At 36.9% G+C, this 27172-nt stretch overlaps 1 protein-coding gene across 27 annotated transcripts in view; it reads right to left on the bottom strand.

Annotated features, from left to right (window-relative positions):
* Positions 1–27172, bottom strand: part of MAP4K4 (mitogen-activated protein kinase kinase kinase kinase 4) — a 271949-nt gene that overhangs the window by 65707 nt on the left and 179070 nt on the right. For all 27 annotated transcript variants that reach the window (XM_044670438.1, XM_044670444.1, XM_044670439.1 and 24 more), the window contains exons 4-10: positions 23938–24063; positions 21428–21538; positions 12706–12796; positions 10619–10749; positions 8412–8466; positions 5512–5590; positions 479–654 (exon numbers count right to left, since the gene is read on the bottom strand). In XM_044670438.1, the coding sequence (XP_044526373.1) occupies positions 479–654; positions 5512–5590; positions 8412–8466; positions 10619–10749; positions 12706–12796; positions 21428–21538; positions 23938–24063 (769 nt within the window). The remainder of the gene's footprint in view (positions 1–478; positions 655–5511; positions 5591–8411; positions 8467–10618; positions 10750–12705; positions 12797–21427; positions 21539–23937; positions 24064–27172) is intronic.

The raw sequence follows: 27172 nt of genomic DNA, 5'->3' as shown, positions 1-27172 counted from the left end.
ACCCATCAAAAGTCCTAAAATATGGAAGCTGCTAATAATGCACACAGTAAGGGCTCAATAAATACTGAATAAATAAAAAAATTTATTCTGATAGTAACATTTGGGGTGAAATAAGAATAGGAACAAAGACGAGTCCTAAGAAAGAATTAAAGATAATCCTGCTACTACTCTGCTCACTTGCCCAGCTACCATACTTTAAATGAGTGTCTGTCTAATAGGAACAGCTTGGAGGCACACTGGAAGCCTTACTTTGGCTCCAGTTTGGTGGCAAGGTCTATCTTTGGGTCTACGCCTAAACCAGAAATTAAGGCCTAATGTCTCCATGGCTGAGGATGTGAATACCTGATAAATGGCCATTTGGCACTGCTCACTGAAAGGGGTAGAGGGTGAGAAGAATAGGCGGGCAAAGCCTATTCAAAGTGACAGGAAGCTGGAAATAACTGCAAAAGAAAGATTAAAAATAAAACAAATTTGATACCTTTCTCCCCTCTCTTCTTTCTTGTCCGATCTATATGGTCCTTAAGCTGGATCCTAACTTGCCTTTCATTTGGCTGATCCCTTATAAAAGGATGTTTCAAAAGCTGCTCTGTGGAGGGACGTTGCATGTAGTTCTTCACTAGGCACCCCTCTATAAAGCTAAAAAACTTTTTTGACCTGTAGAAGAAAGGGGGGAAAATTAAGAATCTGCATAACAAAGAATCGTTACGTTTCCACTAAAGAAAGCACCTCCACAAAACAATCATGTACAGTAACAAACCAGCAAACCAGTGGGTAAACCTGAAGACACGAGACAAAATAAAAATGCTTCAGAAGGCACTTTGGAAGGCTTAAAAAGTACTGCATAAGGCTCCTTACGAGCAATACATAGGGACCCAGACCATTGAAATACAATGAAAGAAATCTTTGCCATTTCTGAAAGAGGGAGGGGAAAATTACAGTTAAATCATACCATGATAACACTTGGTTAAGAGAAGGACTAAGACAGAAGCACAGACTAGAAAGAATGAGAGAAAGGAAAAAGGCCATAAAAAGGGGTGACATCAGATGATAGGCCATCTAATCCAATTAATCCCTCCAAATTCAGTTTTTAAAAAAAAATAGTTATAATTTTTTTTAAAAGAAAGAAAAAAATCTCCTCTTATCTAGGTTTATTCTGCTAGCTGAGAGCTAGAAACTGCATCACCTTTATAGTTTCTCGTCTTTAAAACTTCAAAAAACTCTAGATTTATTTAATATATACTTCTTTTTGCAATTGTAGAGCTTAGGATCTTAATGAGTTTATCTTGTTCCTCAACACAGCCTCCTCAAAAACTAACAAACAAACAAACAAACAAAAAACACACCCAGAAATCAACTTTCTGATGATCAGCATCCCTGAATGAAAACTAAAACAATTTCTGGACAAGCAGGCACCCGATCTGGACTTCCATAGGAAGCCTTTCAATTCAGTAAGGCCAGCAAGTCAGAGCTTGTCCAATGTTAGCAAAGCCTTTCAAAATAGAGAGGGTCAACTCTATACTAAAATGAGGTTACACATTAGGGACGTGGAAGGGAAATTACATTTTATCACTTTTTTATTATTTTTAATTGTTTTTATTCCCTTTAAAACTTATTCTTTTACAGATTGTGAGATCACTGGCCAGTTAACTTCTCTAATTCTCCATTTACATCTATATGGTTTGTATGCTCTCTATCTCCTAGATTTATGAGTGCTTTATAACACTTTAAAAGTACAAAATAAAGATTACTGTTAAACAAGTACAATACTTTTCAACTATCCTATCTCTAACTTGTAATTCTGCTATGACTATTTTTATTAAACATCTATGATTTCTCCTCTCTCTTGAAGATTTCTGCTTTCTTAGGGAAATTTTGCGAAAATGTCTTATTTCTCATTTGAGACTTATCCTACTTAACTAGTTAGAGAAAAACTTAAAATTTATTTTCTTGAAGATTTTCACTGTGTTGATATTCCACGTAAAGGTTTTGGGCCTTTAAACTGATTCATTTAAATAAACTTGACTATTTCTAAGAATATAAGAGAACACAATTTTTATGTCTTCAGGAGATGTTTATACACGAATAAGAGAAAAGGAAATGGGGATACCCCTGACCTCAGCATTTTATTAAAAATATGAAGAGGCAATTAGGCGGCTCAGGAGATTGAGAACCAGGGTTCAAATCTGGCAACGTTCTGGCTGTGTGACCCTGGGCAAGTCACTTAAGCCCTATTGCACTCTGCCTTGGAAAAATACATAGTGTTGATTCTAAGATGGAAAATAAGTTTTATATATGTATATATAAAAATAAAAATATGAGAAACAGCTAGGTAGTACAATGGAGAGAGCACCAGGTCTGGAAATGGGAGGACCTGGTTTCAAATGTAGCCTCAGATACTTCTTAGCTGAATGACCCTGGCCAAATCACTTAACCTCAATTGTCTAGTTCTTGCTACTTTTCTGTCTTAGAATTTATGCCGAGACAGAAGGTAAGGGTTAAAAAAAAAAAGAAAGAAAGAACCTGGGACCAAAAGTCAAGAAAGATAAGAGTTGCAGGTTCAGGACATAAGAGGCCAAATTCTCCCATTTTGCAGCTAAGAAAGCTAAAGGTCAGAGAAGTTAAAAGATGGGTTCCAGGTCACACAACTTGTATCTGGACCTGAACTCAGATCCTCAAAATCTGATGCCCTTCTCTTCCACTAGAGCATGCAGTCTCCAATAATGTCTCTTTCAGAGCTGAAATATCATTTAGTAGCTTACCTATCTTTTAAAGGGAAATTTTTATTTACTATGGCAATCTATTCCCCAACATGCCATTTAACTAACAGGTGACTTGCATTTCTTTCAACTATATGACATACATAAGAAGTTTTAAGCTTATTTCAATAAATTCTTACCCACCCACCATGTTTTTTGTTTTTGTTTTTGTTTTTTAAGTATAACTTCATCAGCATTGAGAGCATCCACTGAGTTTTACCCATGGAAACTTATCACCTTCTCTGCAACTTTTTATTAAACTGACTTGCCTAGGGTCACTCTCCTGGATGTGTGGAAGGGGGCTTTAAATCTAGGTCTTCCTGATGTTGAGACCCATTCTCTATCTAGTGTGTCATACTGACCTACAGGTTATATAAAGGGAAATATAAACCATCAGTAAATAACAAACTTCCCAGGAAAACAGGTGACTCAGGACATTTTTATGAGTCAATTCTATTCTATAAAATTACCATGTAACAATGAGTTTGAGTTAGGTGTTGCTGAAAATTTGACTCTCAAGAGACAGGAGACAGAACTAAAGGAAGTTATAAAATCTTCCATAATGTCTTGTTCTGTGCGTCATCTTAGCCAGAAGGTCACCTTGGATTCTGGAAGGCTTAGTTGGGAGAGCTCTGGCAGGTCTAGCCAAGCCAAAAAGGCTTCTTGGTACAGACTCAACAGCAGACTACATGGTTGGAAATGTTTATATCCAGAGAGTTGGCTGCTGGGTGGTGAATTTTTTAATTACAGCAACTCATGAAAAAAAGGCTATCAAAAAAAGAGCAGTGGGTCTGCGATATGCATTACATGAGGCAGGACCCAAAGCAAGGATATTTTAGATCTTAGAATTATTTTCCTAAAACAGGAGCCTGAAATGGCTAAAATGTTAAGTCAGTCCCAGAGTGGAATTTCAGAACATTCTGGCTTGCTGCTGTTTTCATGAGAGGGCTGGTTGATCAATGGTCCCAAAGCTCAAAGGGATGAACAAATCTTAGGAACCAAATAGGAACAGATAAATCTCTGAGATGATATGCTCTTGGAAAAACAACTGTTCCAAAGGGGAAGAAGGGAGAAAAAAGTAATGTGATTCAGTCAACTTCAAGATATCTGAGGATTACTGTAGTTAAGGATGAGACATGATAGCGAACCTGTTGTAAGCAAGAAAAATAAGGGGAAAGAACAATTTTCAATTCCCATTAAAAAATAATTTTAGGAAGTTTTGTCCAAAAATTTAGAGGAAGGAGTGGAGACCCAGAAAGTGAAGACAGAGTGAGGAGAGGAAGAAGACGGCAGAGACAGGAACACAAGGAATATTTTTTTATAAACTAGGAACCTGAAGGTGTTCAAAAAAGTATAGAAGACAAAGAGTACATAGAATCCACCAAGAGACCATAAGTAAGATGTCTAAAAGTATTGTGAGAATAAATGCCATATTTACTCAAGATAAGAAATGTAGTCAGTAATTAAAAAAATAGTTAACATTTATAGAGTGCTTTATAATGTTTGGATCGTGTTTTACATGGGCTTTATCTCATTTTGATCCTCAAAACACTCTGAGATAGACATTATTATTACCCCCATTTTCAGATGAGGAAACTGAGGCTCAGAGCTGTTAAGAGTTGCCCAGGATAATACAAGTTCTATCCACTGTGTACCATGATGCTGCTTTAGGGACCTGCTGCTTTCAGCATTTACAGGCTCTTCTGATTCATCTATCCACTTCACCATTTAGCTATAATACTAGAATGGAAAGTTACTACAGAGAAATCAAAACTCTAAAGAGTTATCATGGAAGAAAGGAGGGAAATCTGCAAATCTATAAAGAGAAGAGCAGAAGAACAGCACTGGATTAAATTTTAGGTGGTGTTGTCTATTGTTTTAGGGTTTTTTTTAATACCAAACTAATAATGCCCTCAAGGACCTTAAAAAGTAAGGGTGGGAAATAGGGAAATCAGAAACCCAGGTGAATATAGTTTTAGACAAGCAGAAAAGACATATGGGACAAAAATAAGCCAATGTTCAAATACTTGAGAAATCCTAAGGCAAAGAGAAATGGATACAGGGATTACAGGAAGACAGGTATGAAAGAAAGGAACATGTAAGGGAAATGATAGGGCTAATTTCTCATACAAATGTTGGGCCATGGCATGACAACAACTGTTTTCCTTTACCAAATCTAAAGTAACAACTGGCTTTGCTTTGGAATTCTGAATGTTTTCATTACTGAAGGTCACCCACTCCCCTAATATGTTCAGGTTGAAAACCAGCAAGCTGATTGTAGGAAGAAAAACATGGCACCATTAATGGATTTTCCTCATCTGGCAAGAAAAGCATACTTAATTTCAGTTCTTTGTAATAATTACAGTAAAAGCCTTCATTAACTTAAAAGGCTCCTTTCCACTGAAGGACTAAAAGTCTGTGACACTGTCCTTTAATGTACTGGATTTTTAAAATTCATTTTCTACTTAGTCATAGTACACTAAATTTAAGTTTCGGGTTCTTGATTTCTTTGCCTTTTTTTGCCATGTCATGATTCAAAGACAAAGATTTTTCAAGAAACAAGTCTCCCCCACTACTCCCCCAAAAAATCAATTGACCTTTCATTTAGTGTTTTGGGTCACAGTCTCAAATACAACTCAAGTAAAACTAAGATCCAGCTTTCATGGCTTTATTTTGCTTAAAATGAGAGATGCCAAAACCAGTTTTTGAGGGTAAATGACAAAAACTAACAAAATGAAAATAAAATGCAACTTACCATTTCTTTGACTTTAGCCGGGGAGGAGGATTCCGGGGAATCAGGAAAAGTGCTCTCATTGGATGCATGTCACAGAGAGCTGGTTGGAGGACAGAGAAAAAACATTTATAAAAGCATGCCATTTTTCATCCTTTTTGTCATAATTTCTTTGGCTTATTTTTAAACCAAATTTAAATATCTTATAAACTTTGGTTCTTTGAAAAAACAAGGCAGTTGCCCAGTTCACCACATTCTAATCTGGTTGCTATATTTTAGAATAAATCTGCTTGAAATCTTACTAAAGGAAAATAAATCCTAAGTCTTAGAACACACTAAAGCAAGTGCAACAGTAAGCAGGCATTCATAATTTCAAAATTAAGGGAAATTTTTCATAAATCATACTAAGAAAGGTTAAAATAGTAAATAGGTTAATGACTAAACCATTCCTTAATGATGGCTGGGTTTTAGAAGTAACCAAATGTAAATTTCTAAAAAAGGTTAATTACCTAGGTGAAGTACATACGCCATTTTTTACTTCGAATACTTAGATATAAAGGAATATTTGGGTGATGTATATGCATTCAAAAAGGTAGAAACCAGGTCTCATAAGTGAACCATGTCTTGACATACACTTCAAAGATGCAATAGCTCTTCACAGTCTTTTCCTTCCCCCCATATTGGGAAGTAAGAATTCTCAGTATTACTACTACTAACTTAGATCTATTTATTGGGGCTTTCTCCCCAAAAGTCTGAAGCACATCTACAATCTGATTTTTTTCTTTATGACTGTCCATGATGAAAAAGTTAGGGAGAGAGACACTGAATGGTGAAAACCATTTTTGAGACAAGAGATATGGAACTTTGCTAGGTCTAGTCTGCTTTCCTGAGGTTTCTGTTATGCCCAAGATCCATAAGGTAGGTAGTCTTTGTTTTTTCCTACAGTAAGTTCTGGCTTTCAGTTGAGCAGCATCTTTACAGCTGTTCTGTCACCATTTTCATCTTCCCTATCTGACCACATCTTCCCAAGATCATCAAGAACCTCAGACACCATCTTCTGCACAAGAGATGTTTCCTGATCCCCCTTTCCCTGACCTGCTCCTAGTACTATCCCTTCCAACATTATGTTGCATTTATTTTCTATAAATTATTTATATTCGGTGTTATTACCAAGATAGAATTATTCATTTTTGAGCAGAGAATTTCATTTTTGTGTGTATGCTCAGCACTTAGTCCAGTGCCCAGCACTGTAATAGGCACTTAATAAATGCATTTGTTGTTTGGTGAATTAGTCGTGTTTGACTTTTCATGACCTCCTCCGGGATTTTCTTGTGAGAGATACTAGAGTGATTTGCCATTTCCTTCTCCACCTCACTTTACAGATGAGGAAACTGAGGCAAACAAGATAAGTGATTTGCCCAGGGTCATACCACTAAGTAGGTAACTTCTGGACCAGTGCTCTATCCGCTCTGCTACCTGGCTGCCCTATTTAATAAATGTTTGATTGTTTATTGATTCCATGTCCCTTATGTGTGAGTAGAGCCCTCTTTTGATATGCTTTTATCCTGAGACCTAATCAGCTCCTATATTATCATCTTTATTTGCTCATCCTTTGCATCATCTTTGCTTATCCTGAGCAAAGGATTCTAAGATATTTCTCTCTTTTTCTTCTTCTGCGGTGTAAGAAATAAAATGGATATAAAGGGATAGAATTAAAAATATTATGGTTTTAAAAGATTTATTGGTAGCCATTAGAAAAATGAAACCAAGTGCCATGCTGAGAGTCATTTTAAAAGACCTGTGTCCTGTTACTTCCCTTCCCATCCTGCTCCGCTCCAAAAGAGGAAGTGCCAATCCAACCACTCACTATTTATCCTTCTATCTACATCATTACGCTTCCTGTCCACGTGATTATGTAAGAGAGGAAGCCAATTGGCTCTTGGGAAATGTAGTTTCAAAGAGTCCTAAATGTCCACAGGAAGTTTAGAACAGTTCTAAATTAGTTCAAGGACCCCCAAATTTCCAATACCACAGCAGGGCCCTATCTAAAGCAAAATTATCACGTAGGTGAAGTTTACCTGCCATATGCCTAATTTCATCAATAATGCAAGGGGCCTTTCTTAATTCCCCAAGTTGTTCCACGATACCCCAAATCTTGTCTGAAGTTACTGAGAAATATTATCTCTCCCAAATGCAGTGTAAGATTGTTAAGGGCAGGGACTGATTGTCTTAGTCTTATACTTGTCTCCCCAGGACCTAGTATATTACCTGGCACATAGAATATGCTTAATATAAAAACTTATTGATAGAAAAATTACAGGGAAAAGTTATGGCTTTTTTTCTACTCTCCTATCTCTAACCATTTCCTGAATCGACTGTCAACATTGTTACTTTAACTTAATTCAGAATCAAAGAAACTAGATTTAAGAATAGAAGAAAATTACACGGATTGGGGAGAAGAGGAAACAATCTTTTTTTTTTCCTATACATAAAAGTTGTCTCCTATTATCAAGTCTCCCACAATCCACAAAAGTCAATAATGAAGTATATTTCTACATTTCAAGGAACATTCATTTTACACTTAGAAAATCACTGTCAGCATCTAGACTTTGCATGATCTTCGCCACCACATTATCAACACCACTTAGAAACAACAGAGATCCCAAGATCTCTCCCCTTCAGTGAAAAGGTCAGTACCAGAAACAGTAGACGTCAAATATTCTTCTTACATCTGAAACATCGCAGCAATTATTATCCTCTCCCTGAAATGCTTTGTCAGTGATATCTCTGTCAACACAGCTGTTTCTTTTTTTAAAAACCTCATGGCTAGGTTTAGATTACAGCCAGTCACATCTATGCTATACATTTCAGTCTTAAATGAGTCTTTGAAAAATGAGGGGAAAAAAAAAAACAAAACCACTTACGGGGAGCACCTTCTGCCATCTCAATGGCCGTAATGCCACAGGACCAAAGGTCACTCTGCAAAAGAGGACAGACACTATGTTAGCAGATACTGTAGGAAAATGGGGCCTCATTCATTTATTATTAATAATTCAGACAGAGACAGAATGAAAGCTACTATTGGTAATAACTGCTCAAATAGGGTTTGCTAAGCAAAACAGAAAGGATGAACAGGTTTAATGTGAGAAAAAGAGCCCTATTCTAAGCACAGGCTTTTGTATTCTAGCTTCTTCACTGTGTGACCTTGGGTAAATGACTTAACCTCTCTGGACATCGATTTCTCAATCTTCAAAATAAGGATGATGATACTTTACAACCTAACACTCAGGAGTTATTATGGAGGAAATATTTTTTTAAACTTTAAAGCAACATCCAAATGAGAGCCATTATTTTCATAGTTGTCCAAGATAAATAATAATTCCCGTTTTTTCATGAAATAGAAGAAAGCAAAAAGCACTTTGGAAAAAGATGCATTCAAGTGTTGTTTCTGGTTATGAATTGAGCTTTAGTTCAGTTCAAGAGACAGGGTAATTCATAGTGAGTTAAAATCGAGTGCTCTGTTGGCACATAAATAAATGAAAATGTTCCAAATGAGCAAACTCAGCTGTGATAAATATTAAAATCAAATTACAGATTCAGATAATCTGAAGAAGGAAATTAAGGACAGGCTTATCAATGCAACTCCTTGTTATATGGCTGCTAAGTCACATCAGTGCAAGTAAAAAAACAACTTTTATGCTATTTTATATTAAATAATAACAGTAATTAGTAGAGTCCAAACCACTCACTGGGAATGAATGTGTATAATTCTAGGCTAGTCCAGAGCTCAATTTTCTAACTATGAGAACTAAGCAAATAAGAGCACAAACAAAATTAATATATAAACAAAATTACAAAAGTTAACCTATTTAGAAAACTTTTCAAACTACATTAGTCACAGCTGTAAGCATACAAAAAAGGGCATTTTTATTCATTCTACAACTGCATCAAATGTATATGTATGTATATATGTGTATATGCATACCTATGTAGACACATTTAAATATATATAATCTGTAATTTCACTAGATCCAATAAGAATATATGCATGTTACACACAAAGATGTATTTGATCCAGTGAGAGAATGAATCAAAATTATCTGTGTGTGCTTGTATGTATACATACACGTGAAGTTCCTTTTAATCTTTTATTAAAGCATTATATATCAGAAGGCAGCTGGGTAGCTCAAATAGCGATGGGAAGTCCTGGGTTCAAATTTGTCTTCAGACACCCTGGGCAAATCATTTAATCCCCATTACCTAGTCCTTACCACCCCCTTCTGTCTTAGAATCAATACATAGTACTGATTCAAAAGATGGAAGGTAAAGGCTTAAAAAATAAAGCATTATTTAAATAAGTTACTTTTACTTATTATACTTTCATCTGAAGCTTCTCAAAATTTTTATCTTTCAGATAAATGAAATAATTATTAAATATATTATAACACATGCAAAAATAGAATACCAAATTCTGAGAGGTAGATGTCACCTAAAATCTATTAACTAAATAAGCTCCTCTACCAAAATGGATTCAATAAGGACAGGCTTTAACTATTATTATACTTTTTGTAAACTACTGATGCTAACAAACACAAAGGCTGATTAGAACAGTGACTTAAGTATGACCAAAATAAAGTGTACCATCCATTCAAGTCTCTAGGGGTCACTATAACGTTAATATAAATAGAAAACAAAAGCTGTAAAAGTAAAACATTTTAACAATACTCCCAAAGCTATATACAGATGAAACTGTCCCTGCTGGCCCAGATGGGTTTTTTCACTTGCTAATACATCCATCTTTGAATTACAATGGACGGCAGTGAGTCCAGGCAGAAACATCTTATTTAGTCCTTATTAATATATGTCTTCCTCATTAGGAGAACTATTTGCCCTCAAGCTCCTCTGGAGCCAAAATATCATTTGAGGTTAGCATCCCTGATGTGGGACAGACAATATGTGTCATTAAAGATCTCGTCTCATTTTTTTTAAAACACCAAATTTAAATCGATTAACTGTGTTCTACTAGGTAGGAAAACAATTCAGACACAAAAAGAATTAAATAAATGAACTTGGCCTTCTTGTTGGACCATCAATGACTACCAGGATCAGCAATAAAAAAAAGATCGCTTACTCTGTAATCATAAGTCGCATCAGGATTCTCATCACAGGCAATGACCTCAGGAGCCATCCAGTAGGGCGTTCCAATGAAAGTGTTTCTTCGTCCAACTGTCCTATCCAACTGAGCACTGACACCAAAATCCACTGTGGGGTGGAGAAGGCAGGAGAGTAATCAATAATCAACCAATTGGCAAGAATTTATTGAGTACCTACTATATGCCAAACACTGTGGGTAAGTACCAGTCCTGCCAAGATAAAAATGCAATAGCTGCTGACCTCAAGAGCCCTATGAAGAAACAATATGTACACAAAACAGAAAAAAGGTAAATAAAATTAAACATCTCTAACAAATATCAGGAGGATGAATACTCCATAAGATAAAATGATTTTTTTAAATATTCTTTCCTCTTTAAGCACTTCTTTTCCCAGAAAAAGGTATTTCCCTGAATGTGAAATCCTCATATGAAAAGACAAAACAAAACAAAAACCATACAATAATATTGTTCTGGAAGGCCTTTATTTTAAGAGAATTTCTGGGAATACGCTGGCAGACAGGACCACAACACAAGGCAAGTCCTTGGTCAGAAGAAATGACCACAAGACCTTGATTTAGCCTCTCAAACACTTGACATGCATAAAAGGAGGAGAAAGGGACAAAAACTTTTAGGCAAGGGACTTAAATTAGAAAGCAAAGTAGAACTGTGTTTACTCTGTATAAAGAAAAACAATCAGTTTAATTCTCATCATCTCAAGACCTATGGTGGTTCCATTTGATTTTTCATAGTGTGGCTTTTACAATCGATATATAAAACTGCCTTAAGCTTAAGCTGATTTTTATGTTCAGAATGAGATTTAGGGTAATGAGACCTAAGATAAAATTGGTGAAGCAAGGTAGACTAGAGATAAGACTACAGTGGGCATCTAACCTACCCTGTGTGTCCTTGCCTAATCAGACAACTGCCAAGATCATCATTAATTAGAGTTTCACATTTGTGGAAGCTGCCCATAAGCATATCTGGGTATGGGTAGAACCAGCCACCCACTATAAAAACCTAAAAGTAACCACATAGATGAGGGGTAGCCAATGTGAAAAGATTACCCTGACAGAATGAAATGGAAATAACCAGCAAAAGCTAACCCAATTTACCAATGAACTAATTAATCGGCATTTCCTGAGCAACTACTAGACACCTAGAACTTCACAGTGAGTAGAAGCAACAATCCATTCTTAGCCTTAAACAAATTTTTCAATTGAAGAAACCACTACAAAAACAAAGGCAGATTAAATGAAATTCAATATGTGAGCAGGGCATTAGGATGTCATTCCTAACAAAAATGATACTATTCATGACTAGGATTTTCTTTTCTTTTTTTTGAGAGTACATGGTAGAGAGAGACTAGTTTCAAACAAGTATTAAAACAATTATTTTTGAAACCTCACTGAAGGAAAACTGTGCAAATAAAATAATAAAAGAATTGCACAAATAAAGTAATTCTAAGAGAAGTTAATTTAATTGGACTATGAACTAAAATTCAGGTTGGTCTCTAATTATCTCTGTTACAAAATGAAGACCAACAGAAATTGCAAATGAGCCATGAAGAAGCAGTCTTTGGGTTTAAACTAATCTAGAAAATTATATGGCACTGGTCAGTATAGTCAACAACTTACAAGTGAAATAATCCCCATGCCCTCATATTATCAGAACTTTAATGGAAAGCAAAAAGTTCTAGAAGAATTTTAAGAAATAAAACTATGGAAGACTTCTAAAAAAGGTGAAATAACATAAATTTAATTCATTTCAAGTCAATTATATCAAGTGAGAGAAAGGAGGGCAGCTGAGGAAGAGAGATGTTCAGAGACCAAGACCAGCTACTCCATCAGTAGGCAGGCAGCCTCTGCTCACAAGCCCAGTTAGCCCAGCTCCCACATCCTGATGATGGAAATTCAGACAGAGGCTAGATCTACTCCTCTAGAAGCAGGACACAAGCAAATTCAAGTCACCCAGAATATTCTCTGGAAAGAAGACTATTAGAAAAAATTCCTCCTGACTTCCAAACATATTTATGCATCACTGGGGAGAGCCAGGTTTTAGCACATACCAAGTTTCACTTCTGCATTTTCTGTCAGCAATACATTCTGACCCTTGATATCCCGGTGAATCACATGGTGGGCATGAAGATGTGCCAATCCCTATATAAAGAGAAACATGAATATTTTAGATACAGTAGTGGAAGTGCTAACAAAGAAACGGCTTATCAGATGAAGTCATCTTTCTAAAGAAAATTTTCTTTGATTCAATTGCTTTTGTAAACCCCTCCCCCCACTAGGTACATACAGAGAGATCCTTAGTATTTTCACAATATATAGCTAAGAAATAATCATAATGATATAAGTTTTATAAAGCACTTTACAAATATTACCTCATCCTCACAAGATTCATGGAAGATATTTACTATGTTTTTTTAAAGCCCTTACCTTCTATGTAAGAATCAATACTAAGTATTGGTTCCAGGCACAAGAATCATAAGGGCTAGGTAATTGAAGTTAAAGCGACTTGTCAAGAATCATACAGCTAAGAAGTGTCTGAGGACAGTTTTGAACCCAGGACCTCTGGAGCATCTTCAGGTCTGGCTCTCTATCCACTGAACCACCTTGCTGCCCCAACAGATTATTATCCTCATTTTACAAATAATAAACTGAAGGAATGAGCGAAGTTAATGCACTTGCTCAGGAGCACACAGATAATAAATGCCTGGGGTAGATGTGAACTTAGGTCTTCCTGATTCCAGGTCCAGCACTCTATCTTTTTGTCCAATCTAGCTGCTGCCTTTTCAGGTATATATACACCTCTATTAACTCCCCTTACCACACCTGGACCCCACACACATGCATACCCTTGGAAACCGTAGGGCTCAACATCTGTGCATCATCAGTGTTTTTTTGGACTATGGTTTTAAGGCATTTTCAATCACTAGGAGAAGTTTCAGAGCAATAAATTTAAACTGTTTATATGTAGGGTGTTTCCTTTCCCACGCTAAACGTCAATTCTTCAGCGGATGACCACATGTGTATATATGACCTAAATTTATCCCAGGGGAGTGAGTGAGGCTGGGGTTTAAAGTTCGGGCTTTGGACAAGAGCAAGTTCTCCCACTGTATGCTGACAAATCAAAAACTCTCCTTGGCTCCATCTCACCCTACCCGACCTCCCTCTCTCAGCATTCAGTGCCATTGCTGGCAGAAGGACCTCACATTCAAAATAAAACATCTCTCTTTCCTGGGAAAACAAAACCTACTGGGTACTGGCCTTGAATCTGGGCTGGTGCCCAAATGACTGTGCCTCATAAGGGGTGGTGGAAGAAGAAAAACATATGTTGCATTCAAATGTGCCTCCAAGAGACTTTAGGGATCACTGATGGTAGATGGAGTTAACCAAAAAGCCACATCTTTACAAGTCACTGACTTGATTTCTACTAATTCTCAAGGTTGAACAGTCTTAAAATTACATTTTGCCCTTACAAAATACAGGTACTTAAGTTTAATTTTAGAAACTGCCAACACAGAAAAGGAATGGAGTATGAGGTTATTTGGGAAGGGGGAGGAATTCCTTTTCCTAAGTTAGTTGTTTAAAATCTTTTCTCAGTCATGATAGTGAAAAAAGGGCCATTATCATCTAAGAGGAAAAGGGGAGGGGGGACCAGGAAGAGTGAATATAAGGTTTTTTTGCTATGAGAGAGTATGTATGTGAGTGTGTTTAAATTTACAGCTGCAGGATTAAAATTAAACCCAGCAGCTGCTTTGGAACACTAATTTTTCTAACACAAGGGCTTTTAAAACAATCATTTACTAGTTTGTCTCTGAAATAGAATGAGGCTTATTTGGGGTCTCTTGTTTGTTTGTTTTTCCACAACACAGGATATGTACAGTCTTAACACAACAAAGCATGAACTACGAACAAATCACTTTTAAAAATACTGCAGCCTCATCAAGAGAGTCCCTTCTCTAACTGGGTGGTACATCCCCCCTTCTCCTTTGCCCACCACCTCCCTCTTAGAAAAATAATTTCTCCCATTTCCACCTGTACAAATGCTATTTCCAATAACCTAGCTCACTTCCACTCCCCAACCTTCAAGATAATCTCAGCAAACAAATATTTACTTCTTCACAGACGAATGAGATAATATAATATAAATAATAATAATACTAATAATAACAATAATGAATTTTTATATCTCTCGGATCTAAAAAGCACTTCGTGTGGCTGTGTGGGTATGCTAAAAAATAATTTAAGAAACAATTTACACTTACTTCTTTGGATAAAACTAAAGTAGTCAAGAATGAGTTACTCTTACTATTGAAAGGAAAACAAAATAAACAGTATATGCCATAATTCTCAAACATATTCAATGTTAAACCCAGATTAAGAAATACTGGAGGAAAAGAATAAGGATTTCTCTTCTGTGCCCATGTGTGTGGTGGTGTGGCAGAGTTAGAGGGTTTCCAACTTTACTTACTACTCATTAGCTAAGAGACTAAACCACATAAGTTTTTCTTCTGGAAAGAGTGGGTCAAGGGAAAGTGAAGGGGTTCAGCGGCTTGAGAGTCAGACCTAGAGAAAAGAGGTCCTGGGTTCAGATCTGACCTCATACACTTCCTAGCTGTGTGTCCCTAGGCAAGTTACTTATTCCCCAACTGCCTAGCCCTTTCCACTCTTTTGTCTTGGAACAATACATAGTATTGATTCCAAGAAGGAAGAGAAAAAGGGAGGCTGGGAGGAAGGGGGTAAGGGAGGAAAAAGGAAAAGGAGAAAAGTAAGAGTAAGCATAGTAAGAGTTTAACAGATTTGAACTAAATTTAATTGACTGGTCTAGCAGGGTCTCAGCCACTGTAGTGCAAGCAGAACCTAGAAAGCCACTCCAGGTAATCGCGGCATTGTTTTTCAATAATAGGGTGCAAAGGGAAGCCAGACAGTGTGGGTACACAGGCTCCATCCTCAAACACTTTGATCCTTCGGGACTTTTTTTTATTAATCCTTACCTTTTTGTCTTAGAATGAATAATGGATATTGGTTCCAAGGCAAAAGAGCAGAGCGGTAAGGGATTGGCAATTAGGATTAAGTAACTTGCCCAGGGTCACAGAGTGAGGAAGTGTCTGAGGTCAGATTTGAACCCAAGACTTCCCTGTCTCCAGGTCTGGCTCTCTGACCTTCAAAGCCACCTGGCTGCTCCAGATCCTTAGATAGTGGAACAGACTTGTCTAAGAATCTGCCTGAGACCTGCCAACAAACTTCTTCAGAAAATGGAAACTCCAAGATGCTTATTCTCCAGATATCTGAAGCAGGGGTCCGGGGTTCTGGGCTTATTTATTGTTCCTTTTAGTAAGAGCCACACCATTTACATAGGTCTAGAATGCCACTCCAGGCTGGGTGCATCAGTGCACCAGAACTCAAGAACCAAAAAATGTTTAATAAAAAAAAAAAAAAAAAAAAAAAAAAAAAAACACACACACAAAAGAAAACAAAATAAAATATAGCCACCAAACATGTCTGCTATTGAGCCAGCATATCCTGCTTCTATACTGGTAGAACCTCACCCTTCCTCCAATAAATGTTAAACCTTCTCGGATGCAGAGACTTTCAACAGGAACAAAGTCTTAAGTATTCAGGCCTTAAGCCCAGAAAAGCATTTAAGATGTTTTTACTTTTGTGGTTCAATTTAACAAACATTTATTAAAGGGTCTCCTATGTGCTAGACACTGTGTCAGGTACTAGGGAAACCCAAGAGAAAAACAAAACACCCCTGGCCCCAAGGGTACTTACAAGCTAGTAGAGGGATACGATATGTGCATAGGAAAGTAAATACAGGGCAGGTAAAATATAAATTTTGTACAATGTGTGTATTAATATGTGTACTAACAGGTGTACATATGAGTATTAATGTATAAACTGATATACAGATATTAATATGTGTACAATATAGTTGGCAGTGAGATGGCTCAGTGTACTGAGACCCAAGCACAGAGACAGGAGGTCCTGGGTTCAGATTTGCTCAGACACTTGCTAACTGTGAGACCCTTACTGCTCTTCTGTCTTAGAACCAATACACTATAATACTGTTCTGATTCACAGACTGAAGGTCGGGAAACACACACACATACACACATACACATACACACACACACACACACACACACACACACACACAAAGAGATAGATAGATAGATAGATAGATAGATAGATAGATATCTTATATCCACTTACATATTAAGTGTACACATACACACAGAGGTAAGAATACATATTTTTTCCATATATATTTCTTACAAATAAATATATATATATTTATTAAGTGTATACACACAATAGATGGATGGGTGGACGGATATATGGACAGAGAGACACATAAAAAGAAACGGGGATAGATAGATAGATAGATAGATAGATAGATAGATAGATAGATAGATAAAGAATATTTGACAGCCATGCTGAAGTCAAGATGATAGACAGTTACATGCTTAGAATGTGGAATGGACTGAGCTTAGCAGGAGCCTGGTAGGAGCCAGGGCAGTTAGGCTCGTGTATAAAAGCCAGGGATTTGAAGCCATCTGGATCTCAGTGATGAGATATTTTGGTTGGCCGAAGGGTGGTTTGGGTAGGCCATCGGTGTGTTCTATTCAATCATCAAGCAGCAACCAACTATTAACCTATTTCATCAATCCCTGTTCCTGAATACACTGACCAAGAAGACCAATAGCATATCATTCAGAAGGATAACCTTGACTTTAGGTTGGGCCTGTCTGGCCCAACCAGGCTATTAACAACTAAACCTTGATCAGCAATATAGGAGAAGATGCATCAATAATATAATCAGCTTAATACAGTTAAGGGCTTCCTATTCCCACTTTCCCAGCTATTATCCTGTTCCTCCTCCCTAAGTCTATTAGATAGTAAACCATCTTTGAACTTACAACTGGCTTGAACTTCATCAAAGACTTAGTGGGCTCTAGTGGGTTATTTCCTGAGACAACTTGAAGGAAGAGGCTTACTATATCCTTCAAAATCAGTGAACAATCCACAGCCAATCATAAGCATTATCCAAGGCACAGGGCTTCAGTTGGGCAGAGATAGCTGAACAAATCTATCAGCAGATTCCTTACTTGGCTGGTAGCCCTGGGATACTGTTAGCACCTGGGTTTGGGATTAGAAGATTCAATATATTCTAGTAACATCTACTGCAGTGCATGATCCTTTTGGGTTCACTATCTTGCCTAGGTGTCCCACTTGGGATTCATCACCCACAATTAACCCAGCTCCATAACAATTTTACATAACAATAGATAGTTGAATGGATGGTTGGATATACAGTCAGAGAGACACATAAACAGACACAGGGATGGATGGATGGATGGATGGATGGATGGATGGATGGATGGATGGATAGATATATAGATAGATGAATGAACAGATGGATAGATGATGGATGGATATATGGACAGAGAGACACAAACAGACACAAGGATGGATGGATGGATATAGATTATTAGATAGATAAAAAGGAAGGAAGGGAGGGAGGAAGAGAGGGAGGGAGGGAGGGAGGAAGGGAGGGACAAAAGGGCCTTAGAAATGACCTTGTCTTAACCATCTCACAGAAGAGAAGAAGACATAGAGGCCCTAGAAGGAGAATTCATTCATCCAAAATCACAAGGCTTGTTAACAGAATAATCAAAAGCAATTCATAAAAGAGAATGCTGTTTTTAAAGACTTTGTAAACAAAAATTTATCAAGCATGTTGAATGCTATGCCTGAGATAAAAGTGAAGCAGAATAAGTGCTCCACATCTCCACTTTCTGGGTGTCTTTCATATTTCTCAGATGTTCCCAACTCCCACCTTGATGGGGGGAAAAAAAAATTAAAACCCTTATTTTATTTGAATGCTATGCCTGAGATAAGAGTGAAGCAGAATAAGTGCTCCACATCTCCACTTTCTGGGTGTCTTTCATATTTCTCAGATGTTCCCAACTCCCACCTTGATGGGAAAAAAAAAAAAAAAAGGAAACCCTTATTTTCCATCCTAGAATTAATACTAGGAATTGGTTCCAAGGCAGAAGAACAGTAATGAGGGTTAAGTGACTTGCCAAGGATCACATAGCTAGAATGTGTCTGAGGTTACATTTGAACCCAGGACTGCCAGGCTCTTGAATCCCTGAACCACCTAACTGTTCCTTCGATGAAATTTTAAAAAGAAAATCTATCCACAGCAGAGATTCTGATAAACTCATTTATAACTAAACCATAAACCAGTGAAAAGCCTCTCCTGGGGTAATTGGATTTTGGTTACTTCAATTAAACAAAGATAGCTACTGTGAAGCAAAGTATACAACGGAGTTTATAATCTAGTAAGAGAATAAGATACACGATGATGATGAAATGTATTAGAATAAAAATACAAGTTATATACAAAATGTTATATACAAAAGGAGTTTATAATCTAGTAAGAGAATAAGATACATGATGACAAATATATTAGAATAAAAATACAAGTTACATACAAAATATTATATACAAAAAATGCAAGTTATACACCAAAAAAACAAAACAAAACAAAACAACAAAAAAAAAACAAAAACATAAGAATATAAATGGCTCAGTGAGGTAAAGTTAACTTGAGAAATACAGGGAAAAGGGAATCTCTTCTGATTGTTGGAAGCAGGGTGGAGGATATCAGAGAAAGCTTCACAGAAGCAGGGATACCCAAACTGTGCTTTTCAAAAAAGGAAAGGAAACCCCTAGACAAAAGATGTATGTTCTAATTCTGGAATATCAAGCATTGGCCCCTACACATCTAAGTTTGGGGCTTCCTCTGCAACCAATTACACAAGTAGCTGCTTGTTCCATCTTTTCATAAGGAAAACCCCAAGTAAGGCCTATTATTCAATGATACCCTAAAAATTTCTTGTTTGTTCCTGAAATTTTTTTTAAACCATGCCAAGAAGCAAGGGTGTGGTGCTGAGTTAATTAGAATTTGTTAGTAGCATTAATAAGGGAAGACAATTAAAATACCATTAAGATTAAATGTGCATTTAAAAATTCCAATTAATGTGGCTAGATATTAATGCAGATATTCTAGATGCTGTTTCCTACCAGATCAGAGTCTGTGTAATCAAGCCAGGGTTCTTTAAATGTTTCCTATTGGGTTACAGAAGCTCAAAAGCCTGCTAAATCTGTATAATGGTTTATTAACCAGAGTCGATTCTTATGAACTATATCATATGTACCAAATATGAAGACATTATCCTGGCTTAGCCACAATCTGTCTTCTGAAGTAAAGTATTTTTTGTTTAATATCCAGAAAATACCAGAAGGTAAAATCCCCATGTTGAGGACAGGTACAAGAAGGATGAAGAAAGTCTAACTCTAATGGTGAAACATCTTCATTTGCCATCCAACAAGGGATGCCACTCTCCTAATCCCTCCAATGAAGACTGAAGAGGGTCTTCCTTTCTATTCAAAAGTGCTTCTGAATAACTTCCATTTGCTAAACACAAGAGTTTGGGGAGTTGGTAGGGGACAACTAAAGGATCAATATCTCCTGGGGCCCCAGATCCGCACTAGTAAGAAACCAAGAGTTCTTTCCTCCACAGATAGAATCATAGATAATGAACCAAAAAGGGGGGGAAAGAAAAGAAGAGGGACATGGGAGGGGAAGCTGGAAAGGAGAGAAAGAAGGAAGAGAAGAGAAAGGAAGGAAGACAGAGGAGAGGAGGAAAAGGAAAGGAAGAGGAAGGAATAAGAGGAAATGAGAACAGGGGAGAGCAAGGCAGAGAAAAGAGACAAGGGGACTCCAGTTGAGTTAGATTTTTCAGGTTGAGAATCTTTAAAAATCTTCTGAATACATCATGGGCCAGTGGCACTGTTACTGAAAGGTGGCATTATGTGTGAAGCCACAACAGCTACTTAGAAACCTAGGCTACAAATATAAGCCAGTTTTCCATTGGGCTATAAACATAATGAAACACTCAGAGCTTTTCCACATTAATATTGCAACATGCTGAACAGTTGGCCCACAAGTTCACATGGCAATATTGAAAGCCAGCATTGCAGAACTATGAACATTACTTTTAATCCTTTATAATGGGTTCTCATGAAAACAACTATTGGGGATTAGTTTTCATCTTTTTGGTTTTATAGTTTAAGCTCCAAAGACAAAACCACTATAACGATGCAAATAGGAAAAGTGCTACACTGGCAACTTTAAAGATATATTTCCAAAGGTATGTGTCTGGGGGGTGAAGGTGGGAGAAAGATAGGCAAGTCAATCAAGAAATATTTACTGAATGCCTATTATAGATGTCACAAAAGGTTAGTTTGTTTTAAAAAACCCATTTGCGCATCTTTCAGTAAACTGCCTAATATTTGTCAGTATCACTACAACTATCATTATTTATAAAAATAAAAACTCCTTTGAGTGATAATAAATGCATAATCCAGTGGACTTGCTTATAAACTCTGGAAAAGAGGAGGGATACAACATGAATCATGTAATCTTGGAAAACAAATGTAAATTTGTTGCTGGATTAAAATAAAGAAAAAATTATAATTTTTTTTTTCAAAAAAATCTTCAATGTAGTATTTTTTGTTAATATTCTTCTTTTGAGACTTAATTCAATTTCTATCAGGTCCAGTTTAATTTCTTTTAGGCCAAGATGCCTATGAGTGTTTGATAATCTACAAGAAAGAAGTTAGACGTCTCTATTGCCATCGCTCAGACAACCCATAGGCACAGATAGATATTTTGATGAATGGAAAGATGCCTCCTTTTCTCACCCTCAGAATCTCTCTGGAGATGTAAGCTATCCAGTCTTCTTTCAATGTGTTGCCTTTGGTGTTCTTCACAAGGTCTGTAATGGATCCTGCACCACAGAATTCCATCACCAGCTAAAAGACAAACAAGAGATATATGTGAGAGATACAAATCCACAATCATCCAAGACAGCACTCTGATTCTGACACACGGATTTCCATAGAGCAAAGGACAAAAAGAGCCATACGAAAAGCAGCTGGTTCCCTCTCTTCCCTCTCCCCTTTCTTCTTTAACCACATGAAAAGCAGAACCACTAATAACTTTACCCCTGCTAAAAGAGCGACACGTGTAATTCTCGGGGTTTCCAAAGAGTAGACGGAGCCCATTTTCATCATCTGATTAATTCACTATAGACTTTGATCCAGGAGATCAGGCTTTCCATGGGATATTTCACAGGAATACTAACACTGCTCATCACATCTGGAGCAAAATCACTTAAGTGATCACACTTTGGCACCCACCCTACAGTTTCTCTCATCTAATGAGGCTGTGAAGACAGCACGCCAATTTGCATCTTCAATGCCCAATTACCAGGACTCTGTCTGCTGCCCCATTTCCCAAATACACATTCAAAGATCAAAAGCATTCAAATATTTCCCACTTTCACACCTATCAACAGCATCTCATTTAGTCTCAATAACAAGCTTCCCGTATTCCAAACACACTATTAGAAGGGGAGAAAAAAACTCTAAAGGCAATGAACTCTTTAGGTTGCAAATACAAAGGCACCCAGCAATCTCACACTTTTTTGCACGACCTAAAACTAATTATTCTTTTAACATGTGCTTAACTAAACATGTAACATAAGATTGGGCCATCTTAAAAAAAATAAAAACAACAAAAAAAGGGAGTTTATTTATGGCGACTAACTAGTTGTGCTACCCTGACCTAGCTTTGGCCATGGATGGAAATGTTGCTTTTAAATGGTAGACTGTGTCATGTTGTCTTCACAGCAAGATGGAATAGTCATAGCAAAAACAAAAATCTAACTAACTCAATTAGATTATTGTTGTTGTTACTAAAACAAATAAATCTTAGATGACCCCAAATGATCAAGGAATAGCAACTCTGTTTAATTTTCAGTTTAATTGAAAGTTTAATTGAAACAGGAAAACCTTCTGGTGTCTAGTATTGTTGATAAATGGCAACTTTTCTGCTTCACTACGTTTTGCATGTTTTTTGATCGTTTAAAGAGCTGGGCTTTTGTCACCGTAAGGACTCCCCACCACCACCCCCAAAATCCCACACCTTAATAGATAGCAGCTTTATAAGTTGCAACAATTGGGATGGGACTGGAAGTGAGGGATGAATGGAGAAGACATTCCCTGGTGGGTCAACCTTCTGGTGATGAAACTCTTGACTTTCTAAACCCTCATCCTTAGACGACAGGCATAAGGGTCAGGTAATATGGTCTCTCCAGGCTAGTAGGACCAACCAGAATGGGATGTCTGCTGGCATAGCCTCTGAGAACCTAGGATCGTCTCCATATCTTAATGAGATACCTAGTATAAATCTTCAGTGGAAGAAGTTCTGTGTATGCTATATAACTGAAGAAATGACGAGGAATGCAGCTAGGTGGTACAGTGGATACTGCACTGGGTCTGGGGTCAGGAAGACTTGAGTACAAATCAAGCCTCAGACACTCACTACTAGACCCATGGTAAGTGACTTAACTGTTGTTTGCCTCAGTTTCCTCATCTGTAAAATAAGGAATAATAATAATAGCACCCAACTCCCAAAGTTATTGTGAAGATCAAATGAGATAATAACTGTAAAGCACTTAACAGAGGCCTAGTACATAATGTTTTATAAATATTGGTGGTTATTATTATTATGTGCCATTATTTTGATCATTTACTCTAAAGTAAAAGATTGAGCTAAATTAATATATATTGATCCAAGGCCATCCACCATCCCCTCGAATTTGATGTTTAGTTCTGTCTTTTTTATAAAATTAAATCCCAAATATGAGCATGTTCATTTGCAGGCGTTTACCTTCTTGTTCAAGAAAAGACTTAGGGAGAAAAAAAATGCAACTAAATTTACCTAGATTGATTTTACTGACCAAAATTTCAGTGCCATGCTTTATTTCCAGAGGTATGAATTTCTTTCTCCTTTGTTGTGCTTTCTAAAATGTGTCACTGTATGTCTGTCTGTAAGAGTTAAAATCATGATGCAAAAAAATCTGAGCCTAAAATTTTAAATGCACACAAATACACAGTAATCAATATGCACATCTAGCACATCTAGAAGTATAATCTTACTGGTTCTATGAAAAACTATAAAAATTTAATATACATTCATTTATGGAATGGATTCTCCCCTAGTTATGCGCCTAATTCCTTGTATTGCCCACTATCATTCTTCAATATGGTTTTCCTATCTATTCATTATGGTTTTCCTATCTATTATTCTCAAAATATAACACAAGACGCATGGGTAAAAAAACATGCTTTGGGAAATCTCTGCTTACCCATAGTTGGTCATCATGTCCTGGAGGACTCTTCTTAATGAAAGCACCATAGTATGTTGCAATATTTCTATGATGAGAATATTTCTTCAGCATATTTATCTCCAGTTTGATTTCTTCCTCTTCATCCTGTAGGGTAGAACAAAAAACAAAAAACTAAATACATATCTCAAAGCATGCATATTATTCCACTTTACCGCACATAAAAGGAAAACAAAGATCTAGGTCTCCCTATCACTAAGGAAGATATATATGCTCTTATTCTTATGGCAAGAATTTGGTACATGCAGTTAACACATAAATCACAAAGTATAAATTTCAATCAAAGTATAAATCCTTTGCAAAGGGCAAAGCATAGAAAATTGAATATTACTTTTTCTGTCCTTTAAGTTTTCTGGGACTCAAAGTTTCCTTACATGGTCTCTGAGAACCTTTACAACTTTAAGAATCCATGAGTCTTCAGATTTTAACTATGGATGAAGAAAAAAAAAACACTTTTCCCTCAACAGAGAATTTAGGGACATATAACCAAACATAAGGGAAGGCCCATTTTCTTGGATCACTAGGGTTTACATACCAGTCACCCAGAATTAAAAAAAAATCCCTTCAGAGAGGTTAACACAAATAAAAAGGAGGAATGAGACTGTGATATGCACTGCGAGTGAAGATCTACTAACCCAAAAAAAATAAACCACTGCTACTTGCTGTTTTCTATAATCAAAACACTTCTTTTCTTGAGGTCTTTTTTTAAAGTGCTGTTAAACTAAGAGTTTTCCTTGGCTCCATGCAAATCTTTTGCTTTGTCAAGGATAGGCAAGTAGAATAAGGGAACACAAAACACAGGAGGGAGAAGGCATATTGCCTAGGAGACTAAAAATAAAGAATAGATATATCTGCTATTAAAGACAGTTAGATGGTCCTAATGTCTTTCCTTGGCTCTTATTAAAGAGTCTGACCTTCAACTATGGATGTTCTGTTCTTCTATGCTGGAAATTCTTAAATCCTTTTTTGTAGCACCCCATCTTTGGTATTCTAGTGAGGTCTATGGACCCCCTCTAAAATGCATGTTTTTAAATAACTGAAGAAATTGCTAAATTTCAGTTCAAGATTAGTTAAAATGAAGATGTCATTAAAATGAAGAATTTTTTTTCCCTCATTCAAGTTCATGGAGCCCCTTGAACTCTCTATCCATGGGTAGAAGTAAGTGAGAAACAGATGAAGCATTTATTAATAAGTGCTTGGCTGAGAGACAAATAAAAAATTGAGACAAGAGCTCTTCCTCCCTTCAACATGAAATCAGAAAACTGTGAGATGAAGCAACAAGCAGAAAAATAAGGATGAATATGAGCAATGCAAACCTCCAGGCTCTCTGGAAAAAGATTCCTCCTTCTAAATATTTTCCATCTTTGATACTTTAATGACAGAATTTCAGAAAAGACATAATGATAGGGTCCCTCAGAATCTCCCACTTCCTGCTCCCTTACACAAACAACACTGATATACTCTACCCATACACAGCAAAAGAGCCCTACCTCCAGTTTTGTTATTTTGCTTTTTTATTCTTCTGTAGGAGGATGGAACAGCTAAGTGGCACAGTGGATAGAGTACGGGGGTCTGGACTCAGAAAGATTCATCTTCCCAAGTTCAAATCTGGACTCTGGTGTTTACTAGCTGTGTGACTTAAATGACTTAAAGCAAGTGCCTTAATTCTGTTTGCCTCAGTTTCCTCATCTATAAAATGAGACAGAGATGGAAATGGAAAACCACTCTAGTTTCTTTGCCAAGAAAACCCCAAAAGGGGTCATGAAGAGTTGGACATGACTGAACAACACTAAAAGGAATCAAAAGGGTTAAGAGAAAGTAATAAGAGAACTTTTGATATTGGTTGAGTCTTTCTCACCCCTAACCCAAAATATAGATGGAGTGACCAGAGAGAAGGTGAGACTTCAAAAAGAATTGTAACTTTCAGCTTCAGTGAATGCCATCATCAATGAAGCACTGAAGGAAGAAGGATGGGAAATAAGCACTGGAAGAAAGCTCTATGATGTAGGAGAAAGATTAAGGGACTTGGGCATCACTCCCCAGACCCTGAATTTCTTCTTCTCCTCAGGTTTTGGCTTCACCTGTAAAATGAAGGGGTTAGAGTAGACTAGACTAAACTGATACAGTCCTTTTCAGCTATAACAGTTCATGGTTTCATATTTTAGATAAATAATGAGTCCAAAGATGTGTTTAATGGTCTTGGAGAAGTCATATTCAGAATTTAGTTCTTGAATCACACGTGGCTCTGCATCAGGTAATCTTTGACTCCTCAAACTCTCAGATTTGATTAGATTCAGTAAGGCACAAAGCATAGTGTGATGGTGGTGGTTGATGTTAATGGCGATTTTAAATGCAGCTCCAATTACCAAACTGAATGCCATTAGCAGAGCTCATTCATAGATGGCCTTTCTTTTTATTAAAACTCTTAGAATCAACACTAGGTATCAGTTCTAAGGCAGAAGAATGGTAAAGGCAGGGCAACTGAAGTTTAGTGGCTTCCCTAGGAAGTTTCTGAATCCAGATTTGAACCCAGGTCCTCTTGACTCCAGTCCTTGTTCTCTATTCCATAAGCCATCTAAATGCCCCTATCTGTGACCTTTTCTATCACCCCCTAACACTAGAAAGACAGGTAAGTGGTACGTTGGTAAAGGACCCGGGACTAACCTAGAGTCAGCGAGACTGAATTCAGATCCAGCCTCAGATATTTAGAGTGGACAAATCATCTAATTTCTGTGCCTCAGTTTCCTCATTTGAAAAACAGAGACAATAATCGTACCTACCTGCCAAGGCTATTTTGAGAATAAAAGGAGATAATATTTGTAAAATGTTTTGTAAACCTTAAAGTGTTCTATCAATATCAGTTCTATGGAAGCCATGCATGCATGCTCATTTCTGACTACCAAATTAACAGTCTAAGATTAAACTAAGTAGCAGCTGAACAAAAAGTCAATAATTTCTAATAATATAAATAAATGTGACATACATAAATTGGAGAGATTTTAACTCATGTTCAATGTGGCTAATATTCAATATGGTTAAAATTCTAGAATGTGCTTTTTTTAAATTTGGGAGTTTTGTTTCAAGAGGGAAGGAAAGAAGGAAGGAAGGAAAGAAGGAAGGAAGGAAGGAAGGAAGGAAGGAAGGAAGGAAGGAAGGAAGGAAGGAAGGAAGGAAGGAAGGAAGGAAGGAAGGAAGG

This window comes from Gracilinanus agilis, chromosome 3 (genome assembly GCF_016433145.1).
Source record: "Gracilinanus agilis isolate LMUSP501 chromosome 3, AgileGrace, whole genome shotgun sequence".
NCBI classification, from domain to species: domain Eukaryota; kingdom Metazoa; phylum Chordata; class Mammalia; order Didelphimorphia; family Didelphidae; genus Gracilinanus; species Gracilinanus agilis.
Note: the sequence above shows the minus strand (reverse complement) of the source record. Positions and strands in the feature narration are given on the sequence as shown.